The sequence below is a fragment of the Danio rerio genome, chromosome 13 (genome assembly GCF_049306965.1).
Source record: "Danio rerio strain Tuebingen ecotype United States chromosome 13, GRCz12tu, whole genome shotgun sequence".
In the NCBI taxonomy this organism is placed as follows: domain Eukaryota; kingdom Metazoa; phylum Chordata; class Actinopteri; order Cypriniformes; family Danionidae; genus Danio; species Danio rerio.
In genome coordinates this window covers 46310460-46338457 of record NC_133188.1, presented here as the reverse complement: position 1 = coordinate 46338457, position 27998 = coordinate 46310460, and the positions used below count along the sequence as shown (strand labels likewise).

Here is a 27998-nt window from a genome sequence, read left to right as displayed (position 1 = left end):
ACGCCTGTGTTAGGAGGAGGAGTGGGTGAAGGCGTACAAGCAGAAACATTTTTCTCTCAAACTTTACAGCTGCAGAAGAGAAAAAGTTAGAAAATGTCCGGCGTGGCATCCACACTCGCCAAGAAGAGAGCCCTGGCGGCTGGCTTTGGGACGAACTCCAATGCCGTGAAATACCTGAACCAGAACTTCGAGACTTTGAGGAGTGAGTGCCTGAGCCGCGGAGAGCTTTTCTGTGATCCCGCTTTCCCAGCCGCTCCCGAGGCCCTGGGCTTTAATGAACTCGGGCCACGGTCGTCAAAAACCAGAGGTGTTGAGTGGAAAAGACCTGGGGTGAGTTTCTGTCTAAATCCACATCTAAGTGCTGTTTTGTTTATCCAACTGTTTACTCATCTATTATTGTTGCATGAAGAAGACATGGTTCAACCAGAAATGGAAAATTTAACTCACCCTTTAATTGTTTCAAATCTTTATGAGAGCCTTTCTTATGTTGAACACGAACATAATACGCTGAAAATATGTAACCATTTGCTTTTTATAGTATTTGTTATTCCTACCATGGATGTCAATGGTTACAGATTTGCAGCTTTTTTCTAAATATAACAAAACAGAAGAAACTCAAAGGGTTCTTGAAACTCAAAAAACCTTGCTGTCCTAATATTTTTAGTTCAATCAGATTGAATTTTCTAGTCATCTTAACTTACATCAATCAAACTGAGTAAATGTTTGAAGGTAAACTTTGTATAACTTTAATAAAATGTGTTGAAACTTGATTAACTTATTAAATTAGGTTAAAGCAACATACAAATATTTGTTGTCTTGATTTTTTTGTTGTTAATTTTTTTACACTGTGAGTAAAGTGAATAAATGTTCATTTTCTCTGCACTGTAAAAAATATATGATTAATTGGTCCTGACAACATATGTTTTTAGGTCAGTGTAACTTATTAAACTAAGTTAATCATGTTCTAACTTAATTTTATTAGTTATGCAAGCTGTTTTAAGTCAGCTTAACATAATATAAGTTCAATGGACTCATAAGGTTAATTTGATTCAGCTTAAAAATTTAAGGCAACCAGGATTTTTTTTACAGTGTGTATTACTAATGTGATGTTCAAAGCACTATATATTTGCAAACATGACTCATCTCATGAGTATGTGAGAGGTAAATGGTCACCATTGAGCATTTTAGTTTGGATAAACTTGCTTAATGTTTTTACACTCTTCTTGCAGCAATTGAATTCCAGTCCGGAGTTCATAGTCGGAGGAGCTACAAGAACAGATATTTGCCAAGGAGCTTTAGGTGAGTAAACGATACACAGCTATGTGCAATTCTGACAGATTTAAAAGTCAATAAGGTGTTCCTTATCATGAATGACCAGGAATGTGCGATATTGCAATATTTAAAGATTTCTTGAATTGATTTTTTAATTGAAATCCCCTTTAAACATGTGGAAACATTGTAGGAAGCACACCCAAAAGTCTGTGAGCACCCGGTTTACTCATGCAAGTTTGCATGCTCTCATAATTGAATTCAAGTCAGGCTTATTTGTATAGCGCTTTTCACAATAATTATTATTTCAAAGCAGCTTTACACATTATTGCATTACAACCAAAATGGTATCAGTATCAGGTATCAGTTACCATAACTTTATTAATTGCTAATAACTTTAACTAATTAACTAGTAACTAATTAGGCTCACACAGAATCTGTTCAGGGAGAAATCCAAAGAATTCCACAAAGTTTATTTATTTAGTGGTGTAAATGTGTGTACATTTATTTAATTTTTTAAAAAACTTTTTTATTGTAGAAAAAACACTTGAAATTTAGCATAAAAATACACTTTTTTACATTTTATGTGTGTACATTTATATTGATTCAGTTTTTAGAGTAATTTCAGAAATATTATTGACTAACATGAACATGTTCATTTGATTTATTTACAATATAGTTTGTAAAGTAATATCTGTCTTTTAGTAGATATATTATATGAGAAACTTGCTTTGTTTACTAAACAAGTGGATCTAATTGGATTTGCATTTTAAACAGTAAATAATTTGTTGTTGTTTTTTTTGAATATATTAAGTTTTTAGTTACAATACTCCTGATATCCTTCTGCATAAATCCGCAGATTTTTTTTACAAAATTCTGCACAGAATTATCAAAAATGTCCACAGATTCTTTCTCACCCTAATAATTAAAGTATAGTTATTATATATACACATAGTTAAGTTGCAGATAGGTCTATATGTACATGTTCAGTGAAGTGTGTTTGTGTATTAAGTGTATGTGAATTACGCTGCTGTCTAATAAAGAGACTAGTTAAACACACATCAGAGAAGTCTTTGCACCACTGCTTTTCAGCTCCTCTGTTTGTTTTTCCCAGTTTTGCAATGAATCTGTTGAGCCGTATGGAGAAATCGTCTGTCTGTGCTCATAATAAAGGGTGTGATTTTTGAACATTGCATAACACAGTATGTGATAGCCTCTGCTTCACAAGGCTGCCTATTATTTTACATCTGACTTTGCATTGACTAGCTACTAGTAGGAACACATTGTGTAAATAAGTATTAAGTGCTTCTTTCTTTGTAGATTTTGCTTAAATTGTTATATCTGTGTATTTTTAATAGTTGAGTTATCTGCATAGGTGTTACTGTAATACATGTAGTCTTGTTAAACCCTCTAGAAAGTCATTGCATTAAATTAAATACACTAGTTTGAACTCAGACCAATTCATTCTTTAGTAATGAGAAATACTATTTGAAGCAACACCCATTTTAGCCTGTCGGTTTGAACTGTTGCCATGGTAGCACTTTCAGTGTTGTTGCACATCATACTATCATCAGGAACATATTGTCACAACTGAATGAAAGATGAATCATTAGCTGAAGAGGAAGCTGTGTTTTTTTCATAACCGTGAGTTATAAGCATTTCGAAGCATTATCAGCTGACATGTTGGGGAGGAATTTGAAGGACAGTTTGTTTAGAGGCAGCCAGCTAAACTGAGTTGTCTTTGTGAAGACTGGAATGCTAAGGATTTTGGGCAAGACAAATCGTGTAGGCCTTCAACAAACCACTGGAGGATAGAATCTCAGTGTTTGGGAATCTTAAAGGGATAGTTAACCACAAACATGAAAAGAGTATCATCATTTATGCACTGTTATGTCATTCCAAAAAAGCTTTGTGGTACACAAAAGAAATAAAAAATAATTATGTAGTTTACAAGATTAGACTGAGGTCTTCAAGTTGTATTGTCTTTGGATCGAGCACATTAGCTCATGACTTTGCATCCTTAATGTATTATTTGTTTTAATGCCAAAGCATGAATCTTATCTTGTATATAAATCATCTAAGGAGACTATGTGGAGGCAGTCTAGCTAGAAAATCTAAGTTGTCTATGATGCATGAAATAAATCCTCATGCAAAAAGTAATGTCAAGGTGTCATGCTAAGAAAGAAATGGATTTATTTAAACTATAGTTGTCACGAAATGAGGAATGATCACAAAATGCAAAAATCCAAGTGCAGCAATTTATTAACAAAAAAGACAAAGGTATCCAAAAAGACAGATTTCCAAATCTTACACAGAACTAGAAGCAAGATAAAAAAACTAGATGACCAGACGAAGTAACTGGCAAAAATCCAAAAACAGGTAAATACAAGGACAGGGTAGGAGTGCTAACAAGTGCTAACAAAAACGAACACAAACAGGAATCCAAGAATAATCGTAATATAAAAACTATATAACCAAACAAACATACCAGACGTGAAGAACTAACAAAATCCTAAGGCAACTAAAACAGAGGACAAGAGGGTTTATAAAGACAGGACTAAATTAACAAACACAAAACAGCTGTAACATAACACAATCAGTAATACAAAGGATTATGGGAAATGAAGTGAAACTACAAAACAAACTAGTGCCCTCAAGTGTCCAAACTAGGGCACTGCAACAGGTGTGACAATAGTCTCACATTTTTTCCAGTACTGGGTTGCAGCTGGAAGGGCATCCGCTGTGTAAAACATATGCTGGATTTGTTGGCGGTTCATTCTGCTGTAGCGACTCCTGATAAATAAAGGGACTAAGCCAAAGGAAAATGAATGAATGAATAGTCTTGCATATAGACATCTATTTAGTTTGTAGTTGGTTATAATACCTTTATTTAGTACTTCTAACTTCAGTACTACACCAATACTTCATCATAGGTTAGGGCTGGGCAATTAATTAAAATGAAATTGCAAAAACAGTTGAGCAAAGCTGCAATTGTCAGGTATATCTTGTACAGAGAAGCACAGTTCGATGATCATTAGTAAATATCCTCCGAAGGCCAGAGGGCGCTCTTATGCAGAAATGCTAAACACCCACAAATAAAGTGGAGGAACTATGACCTCACCTTTTAGGCTAATCAGCTGCTAGCATGAAAATAAAATTCCTATAAGATTTTCTCATAGACTTTTCGAAGAATGCAAATAATAAGCTCTGTGTTCAAACAGTTCATTACACTTGCACGTTGTGTCCAATGATGATGTCTTCACCACCCTGTTACAGATAGCTTTTCAAGCTTATTTTTAGAAATTTGATCCATGACAAAGATGTACTCACTCAGATTATTATATTATAATCCACGCTATATATTATAAACTAATGAATATCCAAGAACACATAGACCTAAGTGCCTTTTGGATAGTTTTTTACATGGGAAATACATTTTGTTTTGCTTCACGGTTGCTGTAAAAGTTTTAAAACTGTATGCATAAATGTGCCTACATAGTATTATCAAAGACATATTTACATAAGTGTATCGCTCGCGTGCATACAACCCGCTTACCTTAGTAACACAGATGACAGAAATGAGGCGTAAGGGACAGGTCTACATGCCTGCAATTTCCATCATGGATAGAGAACAACACTCAATATTCTTTTTTTGTCACAAAGTACAGCGAAAAGCAGCCCATACAGTTACATGCTATACATTTTAAGGAGGAGTGTGAATATATCAGTTATAACAGAGTTAAATGTGTTTAGATGAAGAAAAAAAAAAAAACGGAAAATCAACTGATTACGTTAAAATGACAGTTAGTATGTATTTTTACACATTTATTTACACATTTGCATTACTGAGAGCAGGAAAGAGACAGACTGCACTGGTAAGGAGTATCATCATAATATTGCTTAATTATAAAGGATCAACAAATGAATCTGTCTCGATGGTCTTTACAAGTGAAGGAATTATCTACAGACAATATGAATTATTACCAATTAGAAAAATACTACAAACTTTAAAATACTATTCATGAAAATACTTAAATAACAGACAAATCCAAATGCCCAATGCAAACGGGCTGCGCTCCAGACCAGCTCAGCTGGATGACCTACAGTATGAACACTGCCTGTAGTCCCATTTAGTAACTTGATAGCAACCATCTTTTAAAAAAAGCATAACCGATTTAAAAACAAATGTGATGTAACTGATTTGTTTTATGTGGTAGAATAAAACGTTAAAGTATCTTGAGTTTGTTAGCCACAAACCTTATTTAAGCAATTTAACCAAAATCCCATTCAAAAAACCCATTGATTTTGGGACAAGGGAACTGTAACTGCTAAAATGCTAACTTGCTTTCAGGTTTTTGCATACAAATTGAAGTCATAGTTCCTCCACTCCATAAGAAACCCAGAAAATCTCCATAACATTGCATTATAGACAGAAAATTTTACTCCCTTCATTGATTCAGCATAAATAATCATTCTACCCAATCATTTCAATGATGCATTTACAGTGCTTAGCATAATTGAGTACACCCCGTATTGTAAATGAATATTTTTATCAATTTCAGTGAATATAGGCAATATTTTTTGGTGCATTTAAACAAAACAGATTTGTTAAACATATATATTTATTAAAATGATATTTAGGTCGCCAAACAAATTTAGAAACTGAATGATACCAACAAAATTTTGAAGTAAATTTGTAAATTTTTTGCTTCTCTTGATTTTTCCTCTTTTAAATTTGTATTTAATATTTTTCTATAACATATGAATTTGGCTGCACTAGTTTTTGGACCGTTATCGTACGTTTTTTTGTTAGATAAGCTCTAGATTTGGCTTCAGTACTGACTAATCTGATGTATATGCACAAATATATATTGTATAGCTTCCTATTAAAAATATGAATTTAAAACATAGATTTGTGAGGGGTGTACTTATATATTCACTGCACTGTATTTCAAACATTCGGCTGAAGTTATATGTTTGGAGATAAAACATGTTATTAAATATGGTATTTTCACACAGAGCCATAGTTCATAGAGAAGCTACATAAACAGCTGTCATTATCACAGAACGATTATCTCAATGCCATTATAGTCTGAATAAATTGGATTTGTTTTGAATACCATTTTTTAAAATGCTGCTCCATCTGAAAACATGCTGAAGGTTTACTAGAAGAACAATTATGCAAAACATGCATGATTTGATTAATTACCCTGCTATATGTTACATGTGAACGTGTACAAGAAGTACTGGCCTCAAGCATTCAACATTTAGCCCTTTTACCGTCTCAGTTTTATTAAAATTAACATTTATAATCGCCTTGCAGTTGTTAATTCATTCTTTTAATATCCTTAACATCAACTATGCTTTCTTTCTGCAGGTGATTGCTGGCTCTTAGCAGCCATCGCCTCTCTGACCCTTAATGAAGACGTTTTGGCTCGTGTCGTACCATCCGATCAGGGATTTGGGCAAGACTATGCTGGAATTTTCCACTTTCAGGTAAACACAGTGCAAATCAATGCCGTGTTGCACTTGGATATCTTGTGAAGAGAAAAATGTAAATAACTAAAGAGAGATAGCATCACATTTTAAGGAATGAAGGCTTGCTACAAGCTTGTTAAAGTGATAAAGCTTGTTTGATAAGCTGTTTTAAGCTTTGGGATCTGGAAGTTGCTTGAGTCTTGCCGGGAAGGGTTTTTAGTTGGTTGATAGGCTAGTTGGCTTTTAGGCAGACTTGTCATTTAATGGGTTGGGTTGGTGGAATTCTTTAGGACAGGAAGTCACATTGACTCATAATAGACAAACAACAGTGATTCTAGAGGATGTGTGCTCAGTTCCTTTGTGTGTTGTATTTGTACTTACTGAATTTTTAAATTGCACCTTTTGCTAAGGTACTAAACACTTAAAGCCACATTATGTAAGTTTTTTAAATATATAAAAACCACGAGAACAGTCTTATATATTTTGCTTGTGTACTTACATTATCGTGAATGTTTCAATGCATGTTCATATCCAGAAAATTAGAAATTAGAAATTAAAGGAGTGATATAGAGTGTTTGTAATCTTGCTAATAACATCACACACCCTTGATTTCCAGTTTGGTTATATAGAAAACAGGGAAACAAATAATTATGTAAATTATAATGAGAAAGGCGACACAGTGGCGAAGTAGGTAGTGCTGTCGCCTCACAGCAAGAAGGTCGCTGGTTCGAGCCTCGACTGGGTAAATTGGTGTTTCTGTGTGGAGTTTGCATGTTCTCCCTGCTTTTGCGTGGGTTTCCTCCGGATGCTTCGGTTTTCCCAACAGTCCAAAGACATGCGGTACAGGTGAATTGGGTAGGCTTATCCGCTGCATAAACATGTGCTGGATAAGTTGGTGGTTTATTCTGCTGTGTCGACCCCGGATTAATATAGGGACCAAGCTGAAAATTAAATGAATGAATGAAATTCTAATGAGAATAATTATGTTAATATGTTTTATATGTTTTATAAGAATCACAATATGACAAAACCTTAAAATGCATTCATTATGATAAAACAGCATTACTTTGCTTTTTGACCATGTGATGACAAGCAGAAGAACTGGAAGCGATGGACTGGGGCATAATTAAAGCTTCATGGATTTCAACCTTAGGTGCTGATCACAGTTTACTGATGGGCCTGAACATTTTTTACGCTGTGTGCCTCACATTTTAACCGCCTTTGTGCCTCACTTTTTTTTGCTATTGCGCTCTGTGCCCCTGCAGTTGCCCCTGCAATAAAAAAAATCAACTCTGAGCGGAAAAAGCTAACTAAAGTCCTTTTTCATTGCCCAATCAAATAAAAGCAGAGGCGGGGTTTCTAATGAGGTGACAGCAGTAGTATATTAGTATATTTAGTATGACCGTGTGATCACAAGCAGAAGAACTGGAAGCAATAGACTGGGACATGATAAAAGCTCCATGGCTTTCTACCTTTAGAGGCTGATCACACAGAATACTATGAGTTTCAGCTGAGTGTGTGTGTGTGAGTGTCCATATTATTGTCAGCTGTGGCAGGATATGATGAGTGCAAGGAGTTCTGGGAGATGGAGTTACAGGAAGTAATCTCCAGCGGAGAAAACACAGCTGGCGATCCCAACAGTATAATGAAGACCACAACTCCCATGATTAATTTGCTGTGTCATTTGTTTGTTATGAATACGTGTCCTCGAATGGCGGAAGTTCCAACTGTGCATACTGTACATAATCAAATCAAATTCCAAATTTTTATGAGTTTCCTTTTTGTGTTGAACACCAAAGAAGATATTTTGAAAAGTGTTGGTGAATAAATGTAACCATCGACATCCAAAATAATAGTATGAGGAAAATGACTACCAGTTTCCAACATTCTTCAGCATATATTTTGTGTTTATTCAATAGAAAAAAAGAAAGTCATTTCCACATCATAACTGTAAAGTGATTCCAGAGATTATGGTCAAGCCCTGCAGATACTGAAGGCGTGTCAGACTGAGATCTGGCTCTTGTTGCCGTGCACTCTTGTGTTATGATGACTGCGAGGCTGCAATTTAATTATCATCAAATATGATTCCTCCCTAATTAATGCATTTGTTTTAATGCTTGCAGTTTTGGCAGTTTGGAGAATGGGTGGATGTGGTGGTGGATGATCGATTGCCCACTAGAGATGGGGAACTGCTCTTTGTTCACTCCGTCACAGGCTCTGAGTTCTGGAGCGCTCTGCTGGAGAAGGCCTATGCAAAGTGAGTCATAAGCTCCCCTTTGTTGGGTTTGCCTTGGGATGATTTTGTCTTGAGTCATTGAGTCATAATAACAGCCACAAAATGCAACTTAAATTATTTCTAGTATCATAACATGAGTCTTTAGTGTCACGTGATTGCTTAAAAATTATTCTGGTACCACTTTAGTTTAGGTCAAAGTTAGCAAACCATTAACTTAGACTACTAGCTTAATGGACTACTAATTAGATGTTTAGTTACTGTAAGTTGGGTTTAGGTTTTGGGTGGGATTATAATATAATCATACTTTATAACTACTAATGAACAGTTAATATTTTAATAATTGGCAGGTAATTAGCCAGTAGTTAATGGCATGATATTTGACTTGAACTAAAGTGTTACCATTATCTTATTATTATCTTATTATTGTTAATCTTAAAAATTGTTAAGCAGCTTAAAATACTTTTGATGAAACTTTAAAATTTTATGGTAAATAAAGTTCATTTCATATTACTAATAGAAGTGTTCTTGATTGTGAAACGCAATTTTGTGTAAAGTAAAACAGATTTATTGTTTATTGTATACTATTTGATTATATTTTATGTTTTAAGACCTATCAGGGGGGAAAACACATTGCATACACATTTTACTTTTATATCTCGACTAACATCAAAATACCAGTTTTGAAACGTATTCTTGTAAACAAAGTCAGTTATAAAAGTTGACATTCGATGAAAAAATGTTTATCAATATATTACATCTGTGTCTTTAATGTAGAATCATAAAGCTTTATTAGGCTGCTGTCAATTTAAGACAGATATAAAGAAACAAAGTCAATATACTGACGCAGATCTGATTTCTTCCTCAAATGTTTAAGACTGAGAGAAACACAATATTATACCTACATGAACAACTTAAGGTTTTTTTTCATCTTTTTTGTTTGTTTATCGAATTGACTTGCACTTAATATGCTTGTCACAGTTCACGCTATTAACAAACCATTAAGTAAGCTCTTAATGAACTGCTTATTAGCTGATTATTACTAGTTAGTAAGGTAGTTTAGGTACTGGGATTATATTTTGCTTACAAACCATTACCCAAGACTATTAGCCCAATAAATTATTAATTAGCTGCTAATTAATAGTTAATAAGGTAATAGTTTAGGTTTAGGTATTGGATAGGATTAAGGATGTAGAATAAGATTCTACTTTATAAGTTCTAATAAACAGTTCATGTCTTAATAATAGTTAATAGTGTGTATTGTGACAAACTAAAGTGTTACCTAAATTATAGTTCATATTTAATTTTTTCTAATGACATTAAATATGAATATTATTATTGGCATCATGCTGAAGTTAGAAATGCCATTTTTGTGCCAATACTAGTGGTGGTTATCTTTTTATAGTGTGATAAATAGTCTGTTAACAAACCATTAACTTAAGACTATTAGCTCAATAAATTAGTCAATAACTACCTTATTAATAGTTAGTAAGGTAGTTGTTGGGTAGAATTAGGGATGTAGAATAAGATCATACTTTATAAGTATAATAAACAGTTAATATATATTAATAATAGACAGGCAATACGCCAATAGTTAATAGTGTGGATTGTGACTTAAACTAAAGTGTTATCTAAAGTATCATACAGTTTATATGTTATATTTTCCAATCATATTAAATATGAATATTATTAATAGTATCATACTGAAGTTAGAAATGGCACTATTGTGCCAATACTAGTGTTGGTTACCATTTTTATAGTGAGATGAATAGTATAAATCATTTTATTCTGTTAACAAACCATTAACTAAGCTTATTAGCTCAATAAATTAGTCAATAACTACCTTATTAATAGTTAGTAAGGTAGTTGTTGGGTAGAATTAGGGATGTAGAATAAGATCATACTTTATAAGTATAATAAATAGTGAATATATATTAATAATAGACAGACAATACGCCAATAGTTAATACTGTAGATTGTGACTTAAATTAAAGTGTTATCTAAATGATCATACAGTTCATATTTTATGTCTTCTAATGATATTTTATATGAATATTATTAATAGTATCATAATGAAGTTAGAAATGCCACTATTGTGCCAATACTAGTGGTGGTTACCGTTTTTATAGTGAGATGAATAGTATAAATCATTTTATTCTGTTAACAACCCATTAACTAAGACTATTAGCTGAATAAATTGCTAATTAGCTGCTTATTAATAGTTAGTAAGGTAGTTGTTGGGTAGGATTAGGGATGTTGAATAAGATCATACTTTATAAGTATAATAAATAGTTCATATATTAATTATAGACAGACAATACGCCAATAGTTAATAGTGTGTATTGTGACTTAAACTAAATTGGTACCTAAATGATCATACAGTTCATATGTTAAGTTTTCCAATGATAATTAATATGATATGATGAATGATACTGAATGGTACTGAAGTTAGAAATGCCAGTATTGTGCTAATTTTTAGTGTGGTGATGAATGGTATATATCATTTTCATTAACCGTTTTATGAATACCGTATTTTACCATCTTTTTTTGCCTACTCTACCTCTGCATGACACTGTGTTCTTTTAATCAGAGTGAATGGATGTTATGAAGCCCTTTCTGGAGGTTCCACCACAGAAGGTTTTGAGGATTTCACTGGTGGGATTGCAGAGATGTACGAGCTGAAAAGTGCACCGACCAACCTGTTTCAGATCATCAAGAAGGCCCTGGACTCTGGAGCTCTGTTGGGATGCTCCATAGATGTATGAGCTCAAACAAATTGGGAAAGTACTCCAAAATTAATATCTGATGATAAAACAGTGCTTGTATTACTACAGATCACCAGTGCTGCTGATTCTGAGGCCGTCACTTATCAGAAGCTTGTAAAGGGACATGCATACTCTCTTACTGGAGCTACTGAGGTTAGATATTTGAGCTCCTTTCATTTTTTTTTGGACTCCTTTGACATTAGAGTTCAAATATTGCCTTGGATTAGACTAAATTTGAGTGTTTTCTCGGGTGATAATTGATAACGTTGATATTTTACCTGTTAACTTTTATATGTATGATCTTTTCAGGTAAATTACAGAAGTCGAAAAGAAAAGCTGGTCCGAGTGCGTAATCCTTGGGGTCAGGTGGAATGGACTGGGGCTTGGAGTGATAAGTAAGACATAATTATTTACATAATTGTTTATTTACTTATTATTTACTGCTATATGTGAAATTAAGAAACCTTTGTTATAAGTGACACTGCTCATAATTAAATTAATATGCAAATAATTAAATTCAAGTTTATTTGTATAGCACTTTTCACAATAATTATTGTTACAAAGCAGCTTTAAGGTGCACATTATTGCAATACAATTACATTTGGAAAACTTATCATAACTTTGTTAGTTACTACTTATTATAATAATAATAATAATTACTTACATTTATATAGCGCTTTTCTGGACACTCATAGCTTTTTACACATTGGGGGAATCTCCTCAACCACCACCAGTGTGCAGGATGATGTGACGGCAGCCAAATTGAACCAGACTGCACACCACACACCAGCTGATTGGTGTAGAGCACAGGTGTCAAACTCAGTTCCAAAAGGGCCGCAGCTCTGCACAGTTTAGTTCCAACCCTAATTAAACACACCTGATCAAACTAATTGAGTCCTTCAGGCTTGTTTGAAACCTACAGGTAAGTGTGTTGGAGCAGGGTTGGAACTAAACTGTGCAGGGCTTCGGCCCTCCAGGAATTGAGTTTGACACCCCTGGTGTATAGGAGACAGAGTGGCGAGGCCAATTATGATATGGGGATGGTTAGGAGGCCATGGTGGACAGAGGCTAGTTGGCTAGTAGCTTTTAATAACCTTTATTTAACCAGGGAAGTCAATTGAGAAGCAGTTCTCATTTACAATGACAAAGCTGGCCAAGAGGCAACATAAAAAGCAGATACAGTACAAAGTTTCACAGATGCAGATAATAAGATATAAAACCAAGGACAAACTAAAAAACAAGCAAAGTGATCTTGTACTATTAACTGGATTTAATTTTTAAAGGATGATAGAGGAAGTGTTGAGCTTTAAGGTCTGCTGCAGATGAGTCCAAGCATCAGCAGCAGAATACTGAAAAGAGTAGTGACCAAATGAAGTGCGCTATTCAAAGGTTAATAAAACCACTGGAGCGCAGATTTCGACATGTTTTCTGAATGTTAAGAAGTGACTGTAAATAGTGAGTATTCCCATTACGAGTTTTATAAATGAACAGAAACCAATGAATTTGTCGATTTAAATGAAAAGAAGGCCAATTCAATAAAAAAAGTTGACAGTGATGAGTATTAAATGGCGCACAAGTTACAAGTTGCTGCATGGTGAGTAGACTAATCTGTAAATTAAATCCCCATAATCTAAAATTGGTAATGCTGGTAATTTGACCAAATGCTGCTTTAAAGAGTGCATAAAGGAAGATTTGTTCAGGCTTTAACCTTTTTGAGCAATTAATTTATGTTAAGTTTACCATCTAATTAGATACCGACAAATTTGTAGCAGTCAACATAATCAATCTCAGTACCGTCCAATTAGGAAATTTTATTAGGAAACTCAACATGTGGTATAATTTCTATTAAAACCCTACATTTTGTTTTATTAGTATTAAAAACTAAATGAAGATTGGTAAAAGCGCGCTGGAACTTTTAACAGTTAGTATAACAGTAATTAGTTAATAACAGTTAGTTATTTGTTAACAGTTAATGTTAGTACAGTTGAAGTCAGAATTATTAGCCCCCTTTTATATTTTCTTTTCTTTTTCAAATATTTCCCAGATGATGTTTAACAGAGCAAGGACATTTTCACAGTATGTCTAATAGTATTTTTTCTTCTGGAGAAAGTCTTATTTGTTTTATTTCGGCTAGAATAAAAGCAGTTTTTAAGTTTTGAAAAGCCATTTTAAAGTCAAAATTATTAACCTCTTTAAGCAATTTTTTTTCAGATAGTCCACAGAACAAACCAACATTATGCAATAACTTGCCTTATTACCCTAATCTGCCTAGCTAAACTAATAAACCTAGTTATTAAAATATTATTTACTGTCATCATGGCAAAGATAAAATAAATCATTCATTACAAATGAGGTATTAAAACTATTATGTTTAGAAATGTGTTGAAAAAAATCTGCTCTCAGTTATTACAAAATAAACAGGGGGACTAATAATTCAGACTTTAACTGTATGTATGAGCATAGTTAACCTGCAGTTATATAGTATATAGGTGTTGTCTATGTGTGTTTAAATATGTGCTGCACCACATACAAATCAGTCTATGGATAAGCAATAAAAAGCTATCAAAATGCAAATTCTTACATATAGCTTCCTTACCTTCTTTATTAATTAAAATGTATATAATGCTGTTGTATTTTTATACATGTAAGTTTTGTATATAAAAGAGTATATAGTAAAATAGTAATAGTGTTTCACTTAATTATCTTAATGTCTTTTAGCTCTTCTGAGTGGAACGCTGTCGATCCATCTGAGCGTGAGAATGTGAAATCAGAAGATGGAGAGTTCTGGTAAAAATCACTTCTATTTAAAACCACGTAACCCGTTTCGCCAAAGTACAGTTATTCACCATTATTGCTCTTTTTGCACATATGCAGGATGTCATTCTCAGATTTTGTGAGGCAGTATTCCCGCCTTGAGATCTGCACTCTGACCCCAGACACGCTGACGTCTGACTCGCTCAAACACTGGAGTGTGTGTAAATTTGATGGCACCTGGAGAAAAGGCTCTACGGCTGGTGGTTGCAGGAACCATCCATGTACGCATGTTTATATTTATACCTTAAGGAGGAAGTGTTTAATTTTTATGGCACTAATGGCACCAGATTAAATTGCAGTCTCTTTAAATGTGCATGGCATAACCACATAATATGCCTTTGAGTTTGAGGAACTATCTGCCAGTGGTGTCAAGTAGCACAGAAATTACATGTTTTAAAAATGTCCAATTATAGTTTTACTATTATTTTTTAACTTATTTTTACTTTTATTATACAAGAGGTACACAATTTACATGGAATCAAATACAAATGGAAGAAAACAAAAAAAAAAGAACAGAGATAAAAACCAAACAGCAACAAAAAAGTATGTGTGTGTGTGTGTGCATGTAAAGGTAACTGGGTGGACAGGTCAGAGTACATAAATCAAAAGCATCAAAAATTATAACATGCATAACAGTAGAAAGCATATTTTTATTAGTCACAGATATCAAAAAGATTAGGCAAATAATATAGATGTAAATGAAGTAAAGTTTATTTATAAACTAATTCCGAGAAGATCACTTGCTTATGATTGACCACAGTCAGTCCAGCATTAGATAATTATTCTTAAATCATATGACTCCTAAGTCATTATAAATAACCAGAAAAAACCCCCCTTCCTCCCCCTCTCCTTCCACTTTCACCTAGATTGGGCATCACGGTTGGCATTTTGTGCAGTTTGCATGTTCTCGTGGTGTCCAGTTTCCTCCCACCGATATGTGTCGTATGTAAACAGACTAAGACAAATGGGCACGATAGTTTAGCTTCTAGCATCAGTTTTTTTCCTTCTCAAAGTAGTTCACTATCAGTGGGGGAGTTTTTGAGATCTAAATGAGTTTAATTTCCTCTCTCACTCTGCAAATCTCCCTGGACAACATGCCAAACAAGCTTAATATAAATCATCAGCTAAGTGTGAACTCTTGAAACAGAACAAAACCAATCAGTGGTAGGGAGTGACAACAATGATAATAATGTAATGAAAGTCATAATGACTGTAAAAAATGACAACAATAATGATAGTTTTTACACTTGATTTTGAAAAAAAAAGTGCATAGTTATAAAGCACAAAATCACTCAAAAGAGAGTTATTTTCCATTTCAGATTGCACTGTTTAATTAAACACCTAGATTTTAGTCTTGAGTTTGCTTCTGGGAAAGTACATGTCATTTTAGCGCAGATTTAAATCATTCTCACACATGGGGACAGAGCTAAAGCCAAAATATGTCATTTTTGCCACTAGAGGGCACATACAACAAACAAAGGCGGTTAATCATTCTTTGGTGTGTTATATTTTTTTGCATTTTATATGAAATGGAGGGTGTATGACATTACTAGCATGGCAACACAATGACACATTAGCATAGCAACACAATGGCACTTTAAAACTGCTTAGTTCTTTAGATTTGATCAAACTTCAATACATTGGTCAGCAAAATAAATGACCATTCTAGTGTTTTTTGGATATTGTGATACAAAAATCCTACATATTGTGCATGTTGTCACTAAGTTTCATACTGTAGGCCTCAAAAAAGTCATATATTAGTATCATATATATACACATATTATGAGTTTAAACTGTGCCACCGTCACAGTAGGTAGAATGATCGCCTCATAGCAAGAAGGTCTGTTTGAGCCCTGGCTGGGTCAGATGGCATTTTTGTGTAGAGTTTGCATGTTCTCCCCGTGTTGGCGTGGGTTTCCTCCGTGTGCTCCGGTTTTCCCCACAATGTTGGATAAGTTGGCGGTTCATTCAACTGTGGCGATCCCTGAAAAATAAAGAGACTAAGCCGAAAGAGAAATGAATGGACGAGTTTAAACTGGCAAGGTTTTAATACGCATGCAAGTATTTTACTTATTGCTCTGAGAGTAAATGAAACAGAAGCTATAAGGCTCAGCCCTCTTTTGGAAGGGGGCCGGGAAGGAGCTGCTCATTTGCATATAAACAGACAAATGTAAACAACAAAGGTTAATTCTAGAAATGTACCCCTGTCTACAGTTCTGGATAGCACGATTTATGTAGCCAGAGGTACGTCTGGCTGCATTTCGTCTTTAACACCAATGCTTAGGCACGGTAAGCTGAAGGCTTACCTCCGTATGGATGGCTTTTCTGGTTTTGACAGTTTGCCCAGTTTCTCTATATTTATGTCAGGAATTTGGGAAAGAGCCGAGTTGACTACGATGGCGGGGTTTGAATCTGGCGAAGATTGGTTTCAGAAACCAGGTAAAACAAAATAAAAAATAACTAGCTGAAATAACAGGCTGAAAACCTGGTGAAATAGTGCGGCCGGGACGACTTTTCTTTTGATAGATTTCTTTAAAAAACACTATTGGTTGGGTTTAGGGAAGGGGGTGAGTGGTTCAGTCGACAGCAAGCTGGCCTATTCGGCTGAAGTGTATATTGCGCCCTCTGATGGATTTATGCGAGAAGAGGACACGTGAGAGAAATTTAAGATCATCAAAAGGTGTATACAGCGGCCTCTGGTGGATATGAAAAAACAAAAACTGCAAGCAGACGTACCTCCGGTTACGTATTTTGCTGTCCCTAGAAATGTAGAGCTGGGTATCTGCAATGAGCCTGGGTTGAATGTGAAGCAGTGTGTTTTTGCTTTTGATTAAATATATATAAATATATATATTTACACCATGATATAAAAGATACATTAGATATTTTGAGCATAGCCCTTAATAATTTCATGTAATTTCATGTAAAATCATCAAAAATGATATATCATCATTGTAATGATTGCTGAAGATCATGTTACACTGAAGACTGAATTCAAACAGAAATTGTAGTTATGTTTTAGTGCTCAAACATAACAAATCTCTTTCAAAAACACTGGAAATCAGCTTTGAATGGTGATATATGTAACAAAAATATTGCATAAGTGTAAAATATGCAATCTAAAAAATTATGCACTGTCATTATAATAATCTGCTGTTTGGTTATAATAATCTCTGTAATAATCTTCGTGTTTTCCACAGACACGTTCTGGATGAATCCTCAGTTTAAGATCAAGCTGGAGGAGGAAGATGATGATCCGGATGATAATGAAGTGGGCTGCAGTGTGGTGATCGGCTTGATTCAGAAGAACCGCCGCAAGATGAGGAAGGCTGGAGAAGACATGCACACTATCGGCTATGCCATCTACGAGGTGGAGTTGCTCATATACAGATGTTTTTTTTATTAATTTTGATGTTAAATTGTAAACATAACCTGTAAAGGGTACTGATTATACTTTTTTCTTTCTTTTCCTCATTTTAGGTGCCTTCTCAGGTGAGCACAGTGGAGTAATCTGTAAATATAATTTATGCAAGATGGTTTTTGATAATATGTTTTTTTTTATATAAATGACCAACACATAATTACTCAAAACACACAAGTTCAAGTTCATTTATTTATAAAGCACATTTAAAAACAGCCACAAGATTGACCATAAGTGCTGTACATAAGAAAGAGTAATATTTAGTGAAGATAGAAAGATAAAAATAAAACAACGAATGATGTTTAACAGAGCAAGTCATTTTTCACAGTAAATACTTTTTCTTCTGGAGATGGTCGTATTTGTTTTATTTCAGATAGAATGAGAGCAGTTTTTAATTTATTAAAAAACATTTTAGAGTCAAAATTATGAGCCCTCTTAAGCAATTTTTATTTTTGATTGTCTATAAATTTAGTTTATTTGATTACAGGGTCAATGCACATTAATAAACATTACTGTAAAATGTGCCAGAATTAGCCAAGAATGGCTAGTTTTCATCTGTAGACCCCTTACGCCCCATTCACACGGGGATTCAGCTTCAACGCTTGACGTTGAAAGTTGGGGCTGACGCGATCATCACAGCAGCGTCAGCCAATAAAATTAGTCAGCAATAGCCACTGTCTGAGTTGGTGTATTTGCATACAGTGATCTGATTGACGCTTTCATCGAAAAGATGAGCAAGTCCCAGCTTCTGCAGCGAGCAATAGCACTGAAGCAGCGCCGACGGATCCACAATGCAGTACCTGACATCACCTATTCAAAGTGAATGGGAAGCGTTGACAGCTTGTGAATGGGGCATTACAGAATGTTAAAAAGTCACACTTAAAATAAAAGTAAAACATAATAACACAGAATAAACTATAATATACACATGCATACATATATAAGCATCTATATACTGTATATACCAATATATTTACATATACTGTATACATTTGCATACATTAAACATACACATGCATACATATATACATACACATATTTATAAAAAAAACATACAAATACAAGTCAACAAAGTTTCGTTATACTTGCCTAATTAACCTAGTTAAGCCTTTAAACGTTAAGCTGAATACTAGTATCTTAAAAAATATATAGTAAAATTTTATGTATCTTACGTATATATCAATGCTCTGTTGACTTGTAGTGTTGAAAATGTACAAATATAGTATTTCTGGTTCTTGTTCGCCTCTTTGCAGTTTCATGGGCAAAAGGAGGTTCATCTGGATAAGAACTATTTCCTGACTCACGCTCAGAAAGCTCGATCTGAAACCTTTATCAACCTCAGAGAGGTCAGCACCCGCTTCAAACTTCCTCCTGGAGAATATCTCATCGTCCCTTCTACATTCGATCCGCACAAGAACGGGGATTTTTGTGTGCGTGTGTTCTCCGAGAAACAGTCTGAGATGCAGTAAGGATCGTCTCTTTTATTGATTAAAAATATGTGTGTTCTACATATGATCATGCACAACTGTGTATTACAAAATAATGGCAAAATATTTTCATAATTTGGGTTTTGGTGGCACGGTGGCTCAGTGGTTAGCACTGTCGCCTCATAGCAAAAAGCTTGTTGGAGTCCCAGCTGGGTCAGTTGGCATTTCTTTGTGGAGTTTGCATGTTCTCCCTGTGTTCATATGGGTTTCCTCCGGGTGCTCTGGTTTCCCTCACAATCCAAAGACATGTGCTATAGGTGAATTAAATTAACTAAATTGGCCATAGTGCATGAGTGTGTATGTGCACATATGCTGAAATAGCTGGCGGTTCATTCCGCTGTGGCGACCTCTGAAATAGAGACTAAGTGAATAAATTAATTTACGTAAATGAATTTATTTTCTGGCATTAATAATTCAATAGTTTCAAAAGAAATTAAACCCTTAGTTTGGTAAAATTGAAATTTTTATTTTATTCATTTTAATGTGTTTTATACATATGTTCAGACATAACATAACTATATATTACTAAAATAATGCAAATATTTTCATATTTATGGCATTAATATTTCAAGAATTCCATGAGATAATATCTCCTTAGTTTTTAAAATTGAAACAATTATTTCACTCTATTTGTTTTAATGTGCCCCCCCCCCAACCACCCCCCCCCCCTAAAAAAAATCTATTTTTGGTATTGTCTGGTATTAAGATATTGAAAGTTTTAAAAGAAATAATACCCCTGGTTTGTTAAAATTAGAATTATTTTATGTATTTCAATATGCGTTTTGTACAAAATATAACAAAAATAACAATGTAAGAAAATAGCATAACATAACTATATTACAAAAATGGGGGAAAAACAAGCCTTTATTTGGTAAAATTAAAAAGGTAATTATTTTATTTAATTTATTTCAATATGCATTTTGTACATATGATCAAACATAACATTATATACTACAAAATAATGAAAAAATGAAATTAATTTATAATTCAACAGTTCAAAAAAAATCCCCCTAGTTTGTTAAAATTGAAATAATTTTTATTTAATTTAATTTTATTTTTATTTATTTATAAAAAAATTATTTGATTGATTGATTTATTTATTTATTTATTTTTTAGATTAGATTCGTTTACTAAAAAGTCCTGAATAAAGTTGTGATCATTTCATTAAAAATATTGTCAGTCCACCAAATATGACAAAAATGTTACAGTATAAAAAAATTAAGCTTTTATATGTTATTATATTATTTCATTAAATGTATTATTTATTTTATATGATTTATTATTATTATTATTATTATTATTATTATTATTATTATTATTATTATTATTATTATTATTATTATTATTATTATTATTTATTTATTTTTATTATTATTCATTCATTCATTTTCTTTTCGGCTTAGTCCCTTTATTTAACTGGGGTCGCCACAGCAGAATGAACCGCCAACTTATCCAGCATTTGTTTTACGCAGTAGATGCCCTCTCAGCTGCAACCCATCTCTGGGAAACATCCACACACACTCATTCACACCCATACACTACGGACAGTTTTAGCCTACCCAATTCACCTGTACCGCATGTCTTTGGACTTTTGCACGGAGGAAACCCACACGGACGCAGAGAGAACCTCCAACTCCACACAGAAACGCCAACTGAGCCGAGCCTAGGTTCGAAACAGCGACCCAGCGACTTTCTAGTTGTAAGGCGACAGCAGTACCTACTGCGCCCCTATTTGGGAAAATGTTTATTTATATTTAGATATAAAACGTGTGTATATGATACAAATGTCTGTGTATATATATATATATATATATTTATATATATATATATATATATATATATATATATATATATATATATATATATACACATGTAAATATTTACATAACAAATTTGTTTTGTATAATTTTGTTTCTATGTATGTGTATCACATTATCACATATAGATAATAAATATATATAACACACACATATATTTTGTACAATAAAAAACTTTTATTCGCAATTAATTTTTCCCAGCTTTATATTATTATTATATTTGCCATTATATTTTATGAGGGGGCCATCTAATATCTCTTTTTTTTCTCCAGACAATGTGATGACCCTATAGAAGCAAATGTAGATGATGTAAGTCCTGTTTTCTTTTGGCTCTGGTAAAATGATTTAATTTCAATTCACTTTATTGCTATGAATACCCTCTCTCTTTTCTACCTCTCCAGGAAATGGTGTCTGAAGAAGAGGTTGATTCTGGCTTTAGGGGCCTGTTTACTAAACTTGCAGGAGATGTGAGTTATTTTAGACCCTGCATAAAACCTTACTTGATAAACATGAAGCACCTTTGAGCCAGGAAACATGTACAAAATAATGTTTGCTTTTGCTTCAGGACATGGAGATCTCTGCTTCTGAGCTGCGAACGATTTTCAACAAAATAGTGGCAAAGAGTAAGCCTGTCTTTAAATCCTTAATCACGTTTTATATGTAAATATGTGTAGGATCTTTTTAATTTTATTTCCACTTGTCTTCTTCATACAGGAACCGATATCAAGACTGATGGTTTCAGTCTGGATACATGTAGGGTGATGGTCAACCTCATGGATGTATCCTTCACAGAAGCTGGTTTAATTATGCTTATTAATTTATTATTATTTATGAAAGTCAGTTTTGGCGACACAATAGCGCAGTGGTTAGCACTGTCACTTCAAAGCAAGAAGGTTACTGTTTCTCTCAGTGTCTGCGTGGGTTTCCTCAAGGTGCTCCGGTTTCCCTCACAGTCCAAAGACATGCGCTATAATTGAATAAACTAAATTGGCCGTAGTTTATGTGTGTGAATGAGAGTGTATGGGTGTTTCCCAGTGATTGGTTGCAGCTGAAAGGGTATGCGCTGTGTAAAGCATATGCTGGATAAGTTGGCGGTTCATTCCGCTGTGGTGACCCCTGAAGAATAAAGGGACTAAACTGAGGGAAAATGAATGAAAGTCACTTTTGCTTAACTCTAATGCAGGAAAGTGGAAATGGAAAACTAGGATTAACTGAGTTTGCTACACTTTGGAAGAAGATTCAAAAGTATTTGGTGAGTTTGTCAAACGTTTAAAAAAACTAGCTGTAAATCTGTTCTCATCGGTTGTTTAGGGCTGACATCCTTATCGTCCTTTATTTAGGGCATTTATAAGAAGAATGACATGGATGGATCCGGCTGTATGAGTACACCAGAGATGCGAATGGCTTTGAAGGAAGCAGGTACAGTCTGCTAGCCTTTGACATTATTCAGGCTTAATTTTAAACTGATTCAAAATGGGTAATAACTTTCAGTAGTGAAGGCGGCACAGTGGCTTAGTGGTTAGCACTGTTGCCTTACAGCAAGAAGGTTGCTTTTTCGAGTCCAGGCTGGGTCAGTTGGTATTTCTGTGTGGAGTTTGCAAGTTTTCCCCATGTTGGCATGGGTTTCCTCCCAGTGCTCCAGTTTCCCCATAGATTGTAAAAATGATTAGTTCACTCAACTTAACTTAGTTCAGTCATCTTGTTGCATTGACTCAGTTAAGTTGTATTCCCTTAATTCTCAAGGTTTTCTCAACTTAAAATATTTAGTAGACAGAGTTGAATCATTGAAATTTAAGTGGACATGCAAAGTTTATTTTTAATATGTTAACTTACATTATCAAGTTAGCAGAACTTGGAAAATTTATTTAAATACATAAACTTACATTTTCAAGTTCACTAAACTTATTCTAGCAGATTTTTTTTAGTTAGAAACAGAACAGACAATGAAGTTTTTACTCCCAATTAAGCAATTACAGTAATTCTAAAATGATTGTCTTTACAAAGTTTTTTTTTTGTTATAAAGTATTTTTTACAAAGTAATTTTAAGTAAAAGTAATCTCAAGAGGCGAAAAAAATAACAACTGTAAACCTCTAAAAAACACAACTAACACAGGCTCTAAAAAAATGACACCAGAAGTTGGAACATTATAAAGATTTCCAGGAGTCATCCCTCTACACAGCTCTTCGTCTGAATCTGTGTGCTGTACAAAAAATGCCAAACAATGAAAGAAAAACTTTACCTTTTTAATTTACTTTACAAAATCTAAAACATTAAAGCTGAAAGACAAACACAACATGAACACCAAATCTTATTTACCTACAAATCATTACTTGCATGATGCCAGTGCTTCAGTTTTTAGTGTCTTATGAGAATGTGTTGATTGGTTGTAGTGAAATGTGCAGCTACACTTACATAATGCAAGGTGTTCGTTAGCTGACCATCGATAATGTCAAAACTACAGTTAATAGGAAATCTTAGGGATATGAATTTTATAGCCAGAATTACTATCAATAATGTCAAAATTGCAGCCAGTTTCTGTGTTCCTTCTTGACTTGAATTGTTTACGTCAATTCAGTTTCTGATCTTGCATTCTGATTCATTGCTAAATAACCAATCAGAGTGCTCTTTTTTTAGCAGATGTCCGACGCAGATTCTAATATTATTAACTAATGACTTATTCCCCAATATTATTAAGATATTGGCTGTTTATTTGTACTTGTAAAGAACATACAGTATGCTGCATGATCTTATTCTACAATCTAATCCTACCTAACATCTAAACCCAATGACTAACTTAATAACTATTAATAAGCAGCAACTTTCCTCCGGGTGCTCCGGTTTCCCCCCAGTCCAAAGACATACGGTACAGGTGAATTGGGTAACCTAAATTTTCTGTAGTATATTTGAGTGTGAAAGAGTGTGTATGGGTATTTCCCAGTGATGGGTTACAGCTGGAAGGGCATCCGCTGCGTAAAACATATGCTGAGGCTTGGAAAAGTTTGATTTGTGTGGTCTAAATGTTGATAAAGCAAACCAACTTCCAAAAGTTAGGAATCTAGTTCAGATTAATAAGGCCAAACCGGCATCTTCAATTTGTTTAGAAACACTGAAGAAGCTTTCAGAGCTGAAATTCTTATGATATGATAAGGTAATGTTTTTTTGGTTGTAGACACATTCTTTAAAGGGTTAGTTCACGCAAAATTTATAATTCTGTTATTAATTACTCACTCTCATGTTGTTTCAGTCACCTGAGATTTTTGTTCATTTCTGTAATACAGATTAAGATATTTTATTTCTCTCTCATTCAACTGGAATATCATATCAAGCTCCAAGAACACTTTTGTGCACCAAAAACTTGCTGGTTTTTATACAGGCATACAAACAAATGATAAGGGATTATTTTTAATCATTGGCCTTAAACATTGGTTGATACAATCATATTGATTATATACTCTTGTCAGCCTATAATTTCTTGTCTGCATAATATTTTTGCAACAAACTGCAGTTGAGATTGTGATTGTACCCATAAACCCACAAATGTATTACTTTAACTTTAGGATCGTTTAAAGTGTATAAATCAACGATGGAAAATAATCTAAAAAACTAAAATTTTCAAAAACAATCAGGCTTTTTATATTATTTAACAATGCTGATTTAATGATTTTTTAAAATATATTTTAGTCAGGATATTCCTGAAAGCTGTGATATATGGCACAATTTTGGCAGTTATTAGCAAACAGTAAGTAAACCTTTGAGTTTAATATAGTAATTTGATTTATTGTTAATTACTGCACAGGATTCTCTCTGAATGACTGCATTCACCAGAGTCTGGCTGCACGCTATGGAGACGCAGACATGACCATCGACTTTGACAACTTTGTGTCCTGTGTGATGCGCCTGGAGATGATGTTCAGTAAGTCCAAGAATTTCTAATTCTGACTGGTTCATGTTCTGTTGGTTTTGGGAGTTTTTTATTTATTATTTTTAATATTTTTAACAATCTTTTTATTGAGATGTAACAAAAATGTGATGATTTAATACATCACAATCATATTTACATCTTTGTTTTCAATTTAAAAGAATAACAACAAAAACTAAAAAAACAAAAAAGAGAAGAGAAAAAAGAAATTTAAAAGGGGGGGGGGGCAAAGGTTGTTTTAAATAGTAACAGATTATTCTAGATAAAACATTAGGGAGGAATTGTTGAAAATACAAATGATTTATAGGAGGCATGCACCAGATCATCAACATGACAACGCTTTGTTAAAATAAATCTTTGAAAACGGGGAAAATTGTAGATACTGTTAATTTATTTGTCTTTTCCTGTTTCATTTAATAAATTGCTAAAATCTGAATTTAAAATAAGATATATAAAGGGTGTCGACATTTTCTCTAAAGCAGTAAGTTTGCCTTATAACAAATATGAAATCTTTTCCATAACTAAACAGAAGGACATATCATTGATCCACTGTACAACAGAGGGAGATTCTTTTTTATTATATTTTATATTTGGCTATGAAGCATTAATGTTTTACACAGTGTGGAAACACTATACATACACACAGTTCTGTCCAAACAGCTTCCAAAAATTGATTTTGCATGATAAAATAATGGCCTTTAAAATAAATTGTGATCTACAGTGCATCCAGAAAGTATTCGTAGCGCTTCACTTTTTCCACATTTGTTTTTTATGTCACAACCTTATTCCAAAATGGATTAAACTCATTTATTTCCTCAAGATTCTACACACAATACCCCATAATGACAATGTTAAAAAAGATTTTTTTAAATTGTTGCAAATTCATTACAAATAAAAAACCAGAAGAATCACATGTACAGAAGTATTCACAGCCTTTGCCGTGAAGCTCTAAATTGAGCTCAGGTACATTCTGTTTCCTCTGATCATTCTTGAGATGTTTCAGCAGCTTGATTGGAGTTCACCTGTGGTCAATTCAGTTGATTTGACATGATTTGAAAAGGCATGCACCTGTCTATATAAGGTCCCAGGGTTGATAGTGCATGTCAAAGCACAAACCAAGCATGAAGACAAAGGAAGTGTCTGTAGACCTCCGAGACAGGATTGTCTCGATGTACAAGGCTGGGGAAGATTACAGAAAAAATTCTGCTGCTCTGAAACTCAATGAGCACAGTGGTCTCCATCATCCTTAAGTGTAAGATGTTTGGAACCACCAGGACTCTTCCTAGAGCTGGCCGGCCCTCTCAGCTGAGTGATAGGGGGAGAAGGGCCTTAGTCAGGGAGGTGATCAATAACCCGATGGTCACTCTGTCTGAGCTCCAGCATTATTCTGTGGAGAGAGGAGAACCTTACAGAGGACAACCATCTGTGCAGCAATCCACCAATCAGGCCTGTATGGTAGAGTGGCCAGACGGAAGACACTCCCCACCTGGAATTAGCCAAAAGGCATCTGAAGGACTCTCAGACCATAAGAAACTAAAATCTCTGGTCTGATGAGACTAAAATTGAACTCTTTGGAGTGAATGCCAGGCGTTAAGTTTGGAGAAAACCAGGCACCGCTTGTCACCAGGCTAATACCATCCCTATAGTGAAGCATGGTGGTGGCAGCATCATGCTGTGGGGATGTTTTTCAGCAGCCGGAAATGGAAGACTAGTCAGGATAGAGGGAAAGATGAATGCAGCAGTGTACAGAGATATCCTGAATGAAAACCTGCTTTATAGGGCTCTTGACCTCAGACTGGGGCGACGGTTCATCTCCCAGCAGGACAATGACCTAAAGAACAACGCCAAAATATCAATGGAGTGGCTTCACAACAACTCGGTGAATGTCCTTGAGTGGCCCAGCCAGAGCCCAGATCTCAATCCTATTGAACATCTCTGGAGTGATCTGAAAATGGCTGTACACCGTGACTTCCTATCCTACCTGATAGAGCTTGACAGGTACTGCAAAGAGGAATGGGCAAACATTCCTAAAGACAGGTGTGCCAAGCTTGTGGCATCATATTCAAAATGACTTGAGGCTGTAATTGCTGCCAAAGGTGCATCAACAAAGTATTGAGCAAAGGCTGTGAATACTTCTGTACATGAGATTTTTATTTATTTATTTTTTATAAACTTGCAACAATTTCAGAAAATCTTTTTTTACTGTGTCATTATGGGGTATTGTGTGTAGAATTTTGAGGAAATAAATGAAGTGAATCCATTTTGGAATAAGGCTGTAACATAAAGAAATGTGGAAAAAGTGAAGAGCTATCAATACTTTCCAGAAATACTATATGTTTTTTTTTATCTTGTTATATCAGTTCAAGTTGCAAATTCCTTTGTTTTACGTTTTCTTTTGTAGAAGTGTTCAAGAGGATGGATATAGACCACAGCGGGTTCATTGAGCTGGACTTCTTTCAGGTAATGAATTTAATAATATTATGCTTAATGATTATTACGTCCGAGCAGTTTTAAATGGTTATTTTTCTTTTCCTTTTTTTCAGTGGCTGTCATTTGCTATGATTTAAAGGCCCAGAGGATGACTATATATTTTATTGCGCTAGTTAACTTGCACAGTTTACAATCATATGACTAAATGCTTTACCAGTATAATGGACCACCAGGAATGTGTAAATGTGTCCATTGTATTTGCTACAGAGAAACAAATATAATTGGCTGTTGTTTTGTTTGTGATGCACTTTCGGTTTTTTGCCGTGCTTGCAAGGCATCATTTTAATATTTTTTTGCTGCTGAC

At 34.2% G+C, this 27998-nt stretch overlaps 1 protein-coding gene across 1 annotated transcript; it reads left to right on the top strand.

Annotated features, from left to right (window-relative positions):
- Positions 1-8: 8 nt before the first annotated feature.
- On the top strand, positions 9-27993 carry capn2a (calpain 2, (m/II) large subunit a). Its single transcript, NM_001013501.2, is given in 21 exon segments — positions 9-330; positions 1230-1299; positions 6647-6765; positions 8871-9004; positions 11571-11739; positions 11815-11898; positions 12055-12140; positions 14464-14532; positions 14620-14780; positions 17760-17929; positions 18040-18051; positions 19234-19445; positions 21557-21593; positions 21686-21751; positions 21850-21907; positions 21999-22063; positions 22468-22536; positions 22625-22703; positions 25082-25198; positions 27606-27664; positions 27748-27993. Coding segments are annotated over 21 exon segments (2097 nt in total). The 5' UTR covers positions 9-93; the 3' UTR covers positions 27772-27993.
- The last annotated feature ends 5 nt before the right edge of the window (positions 27994-27998 follow it).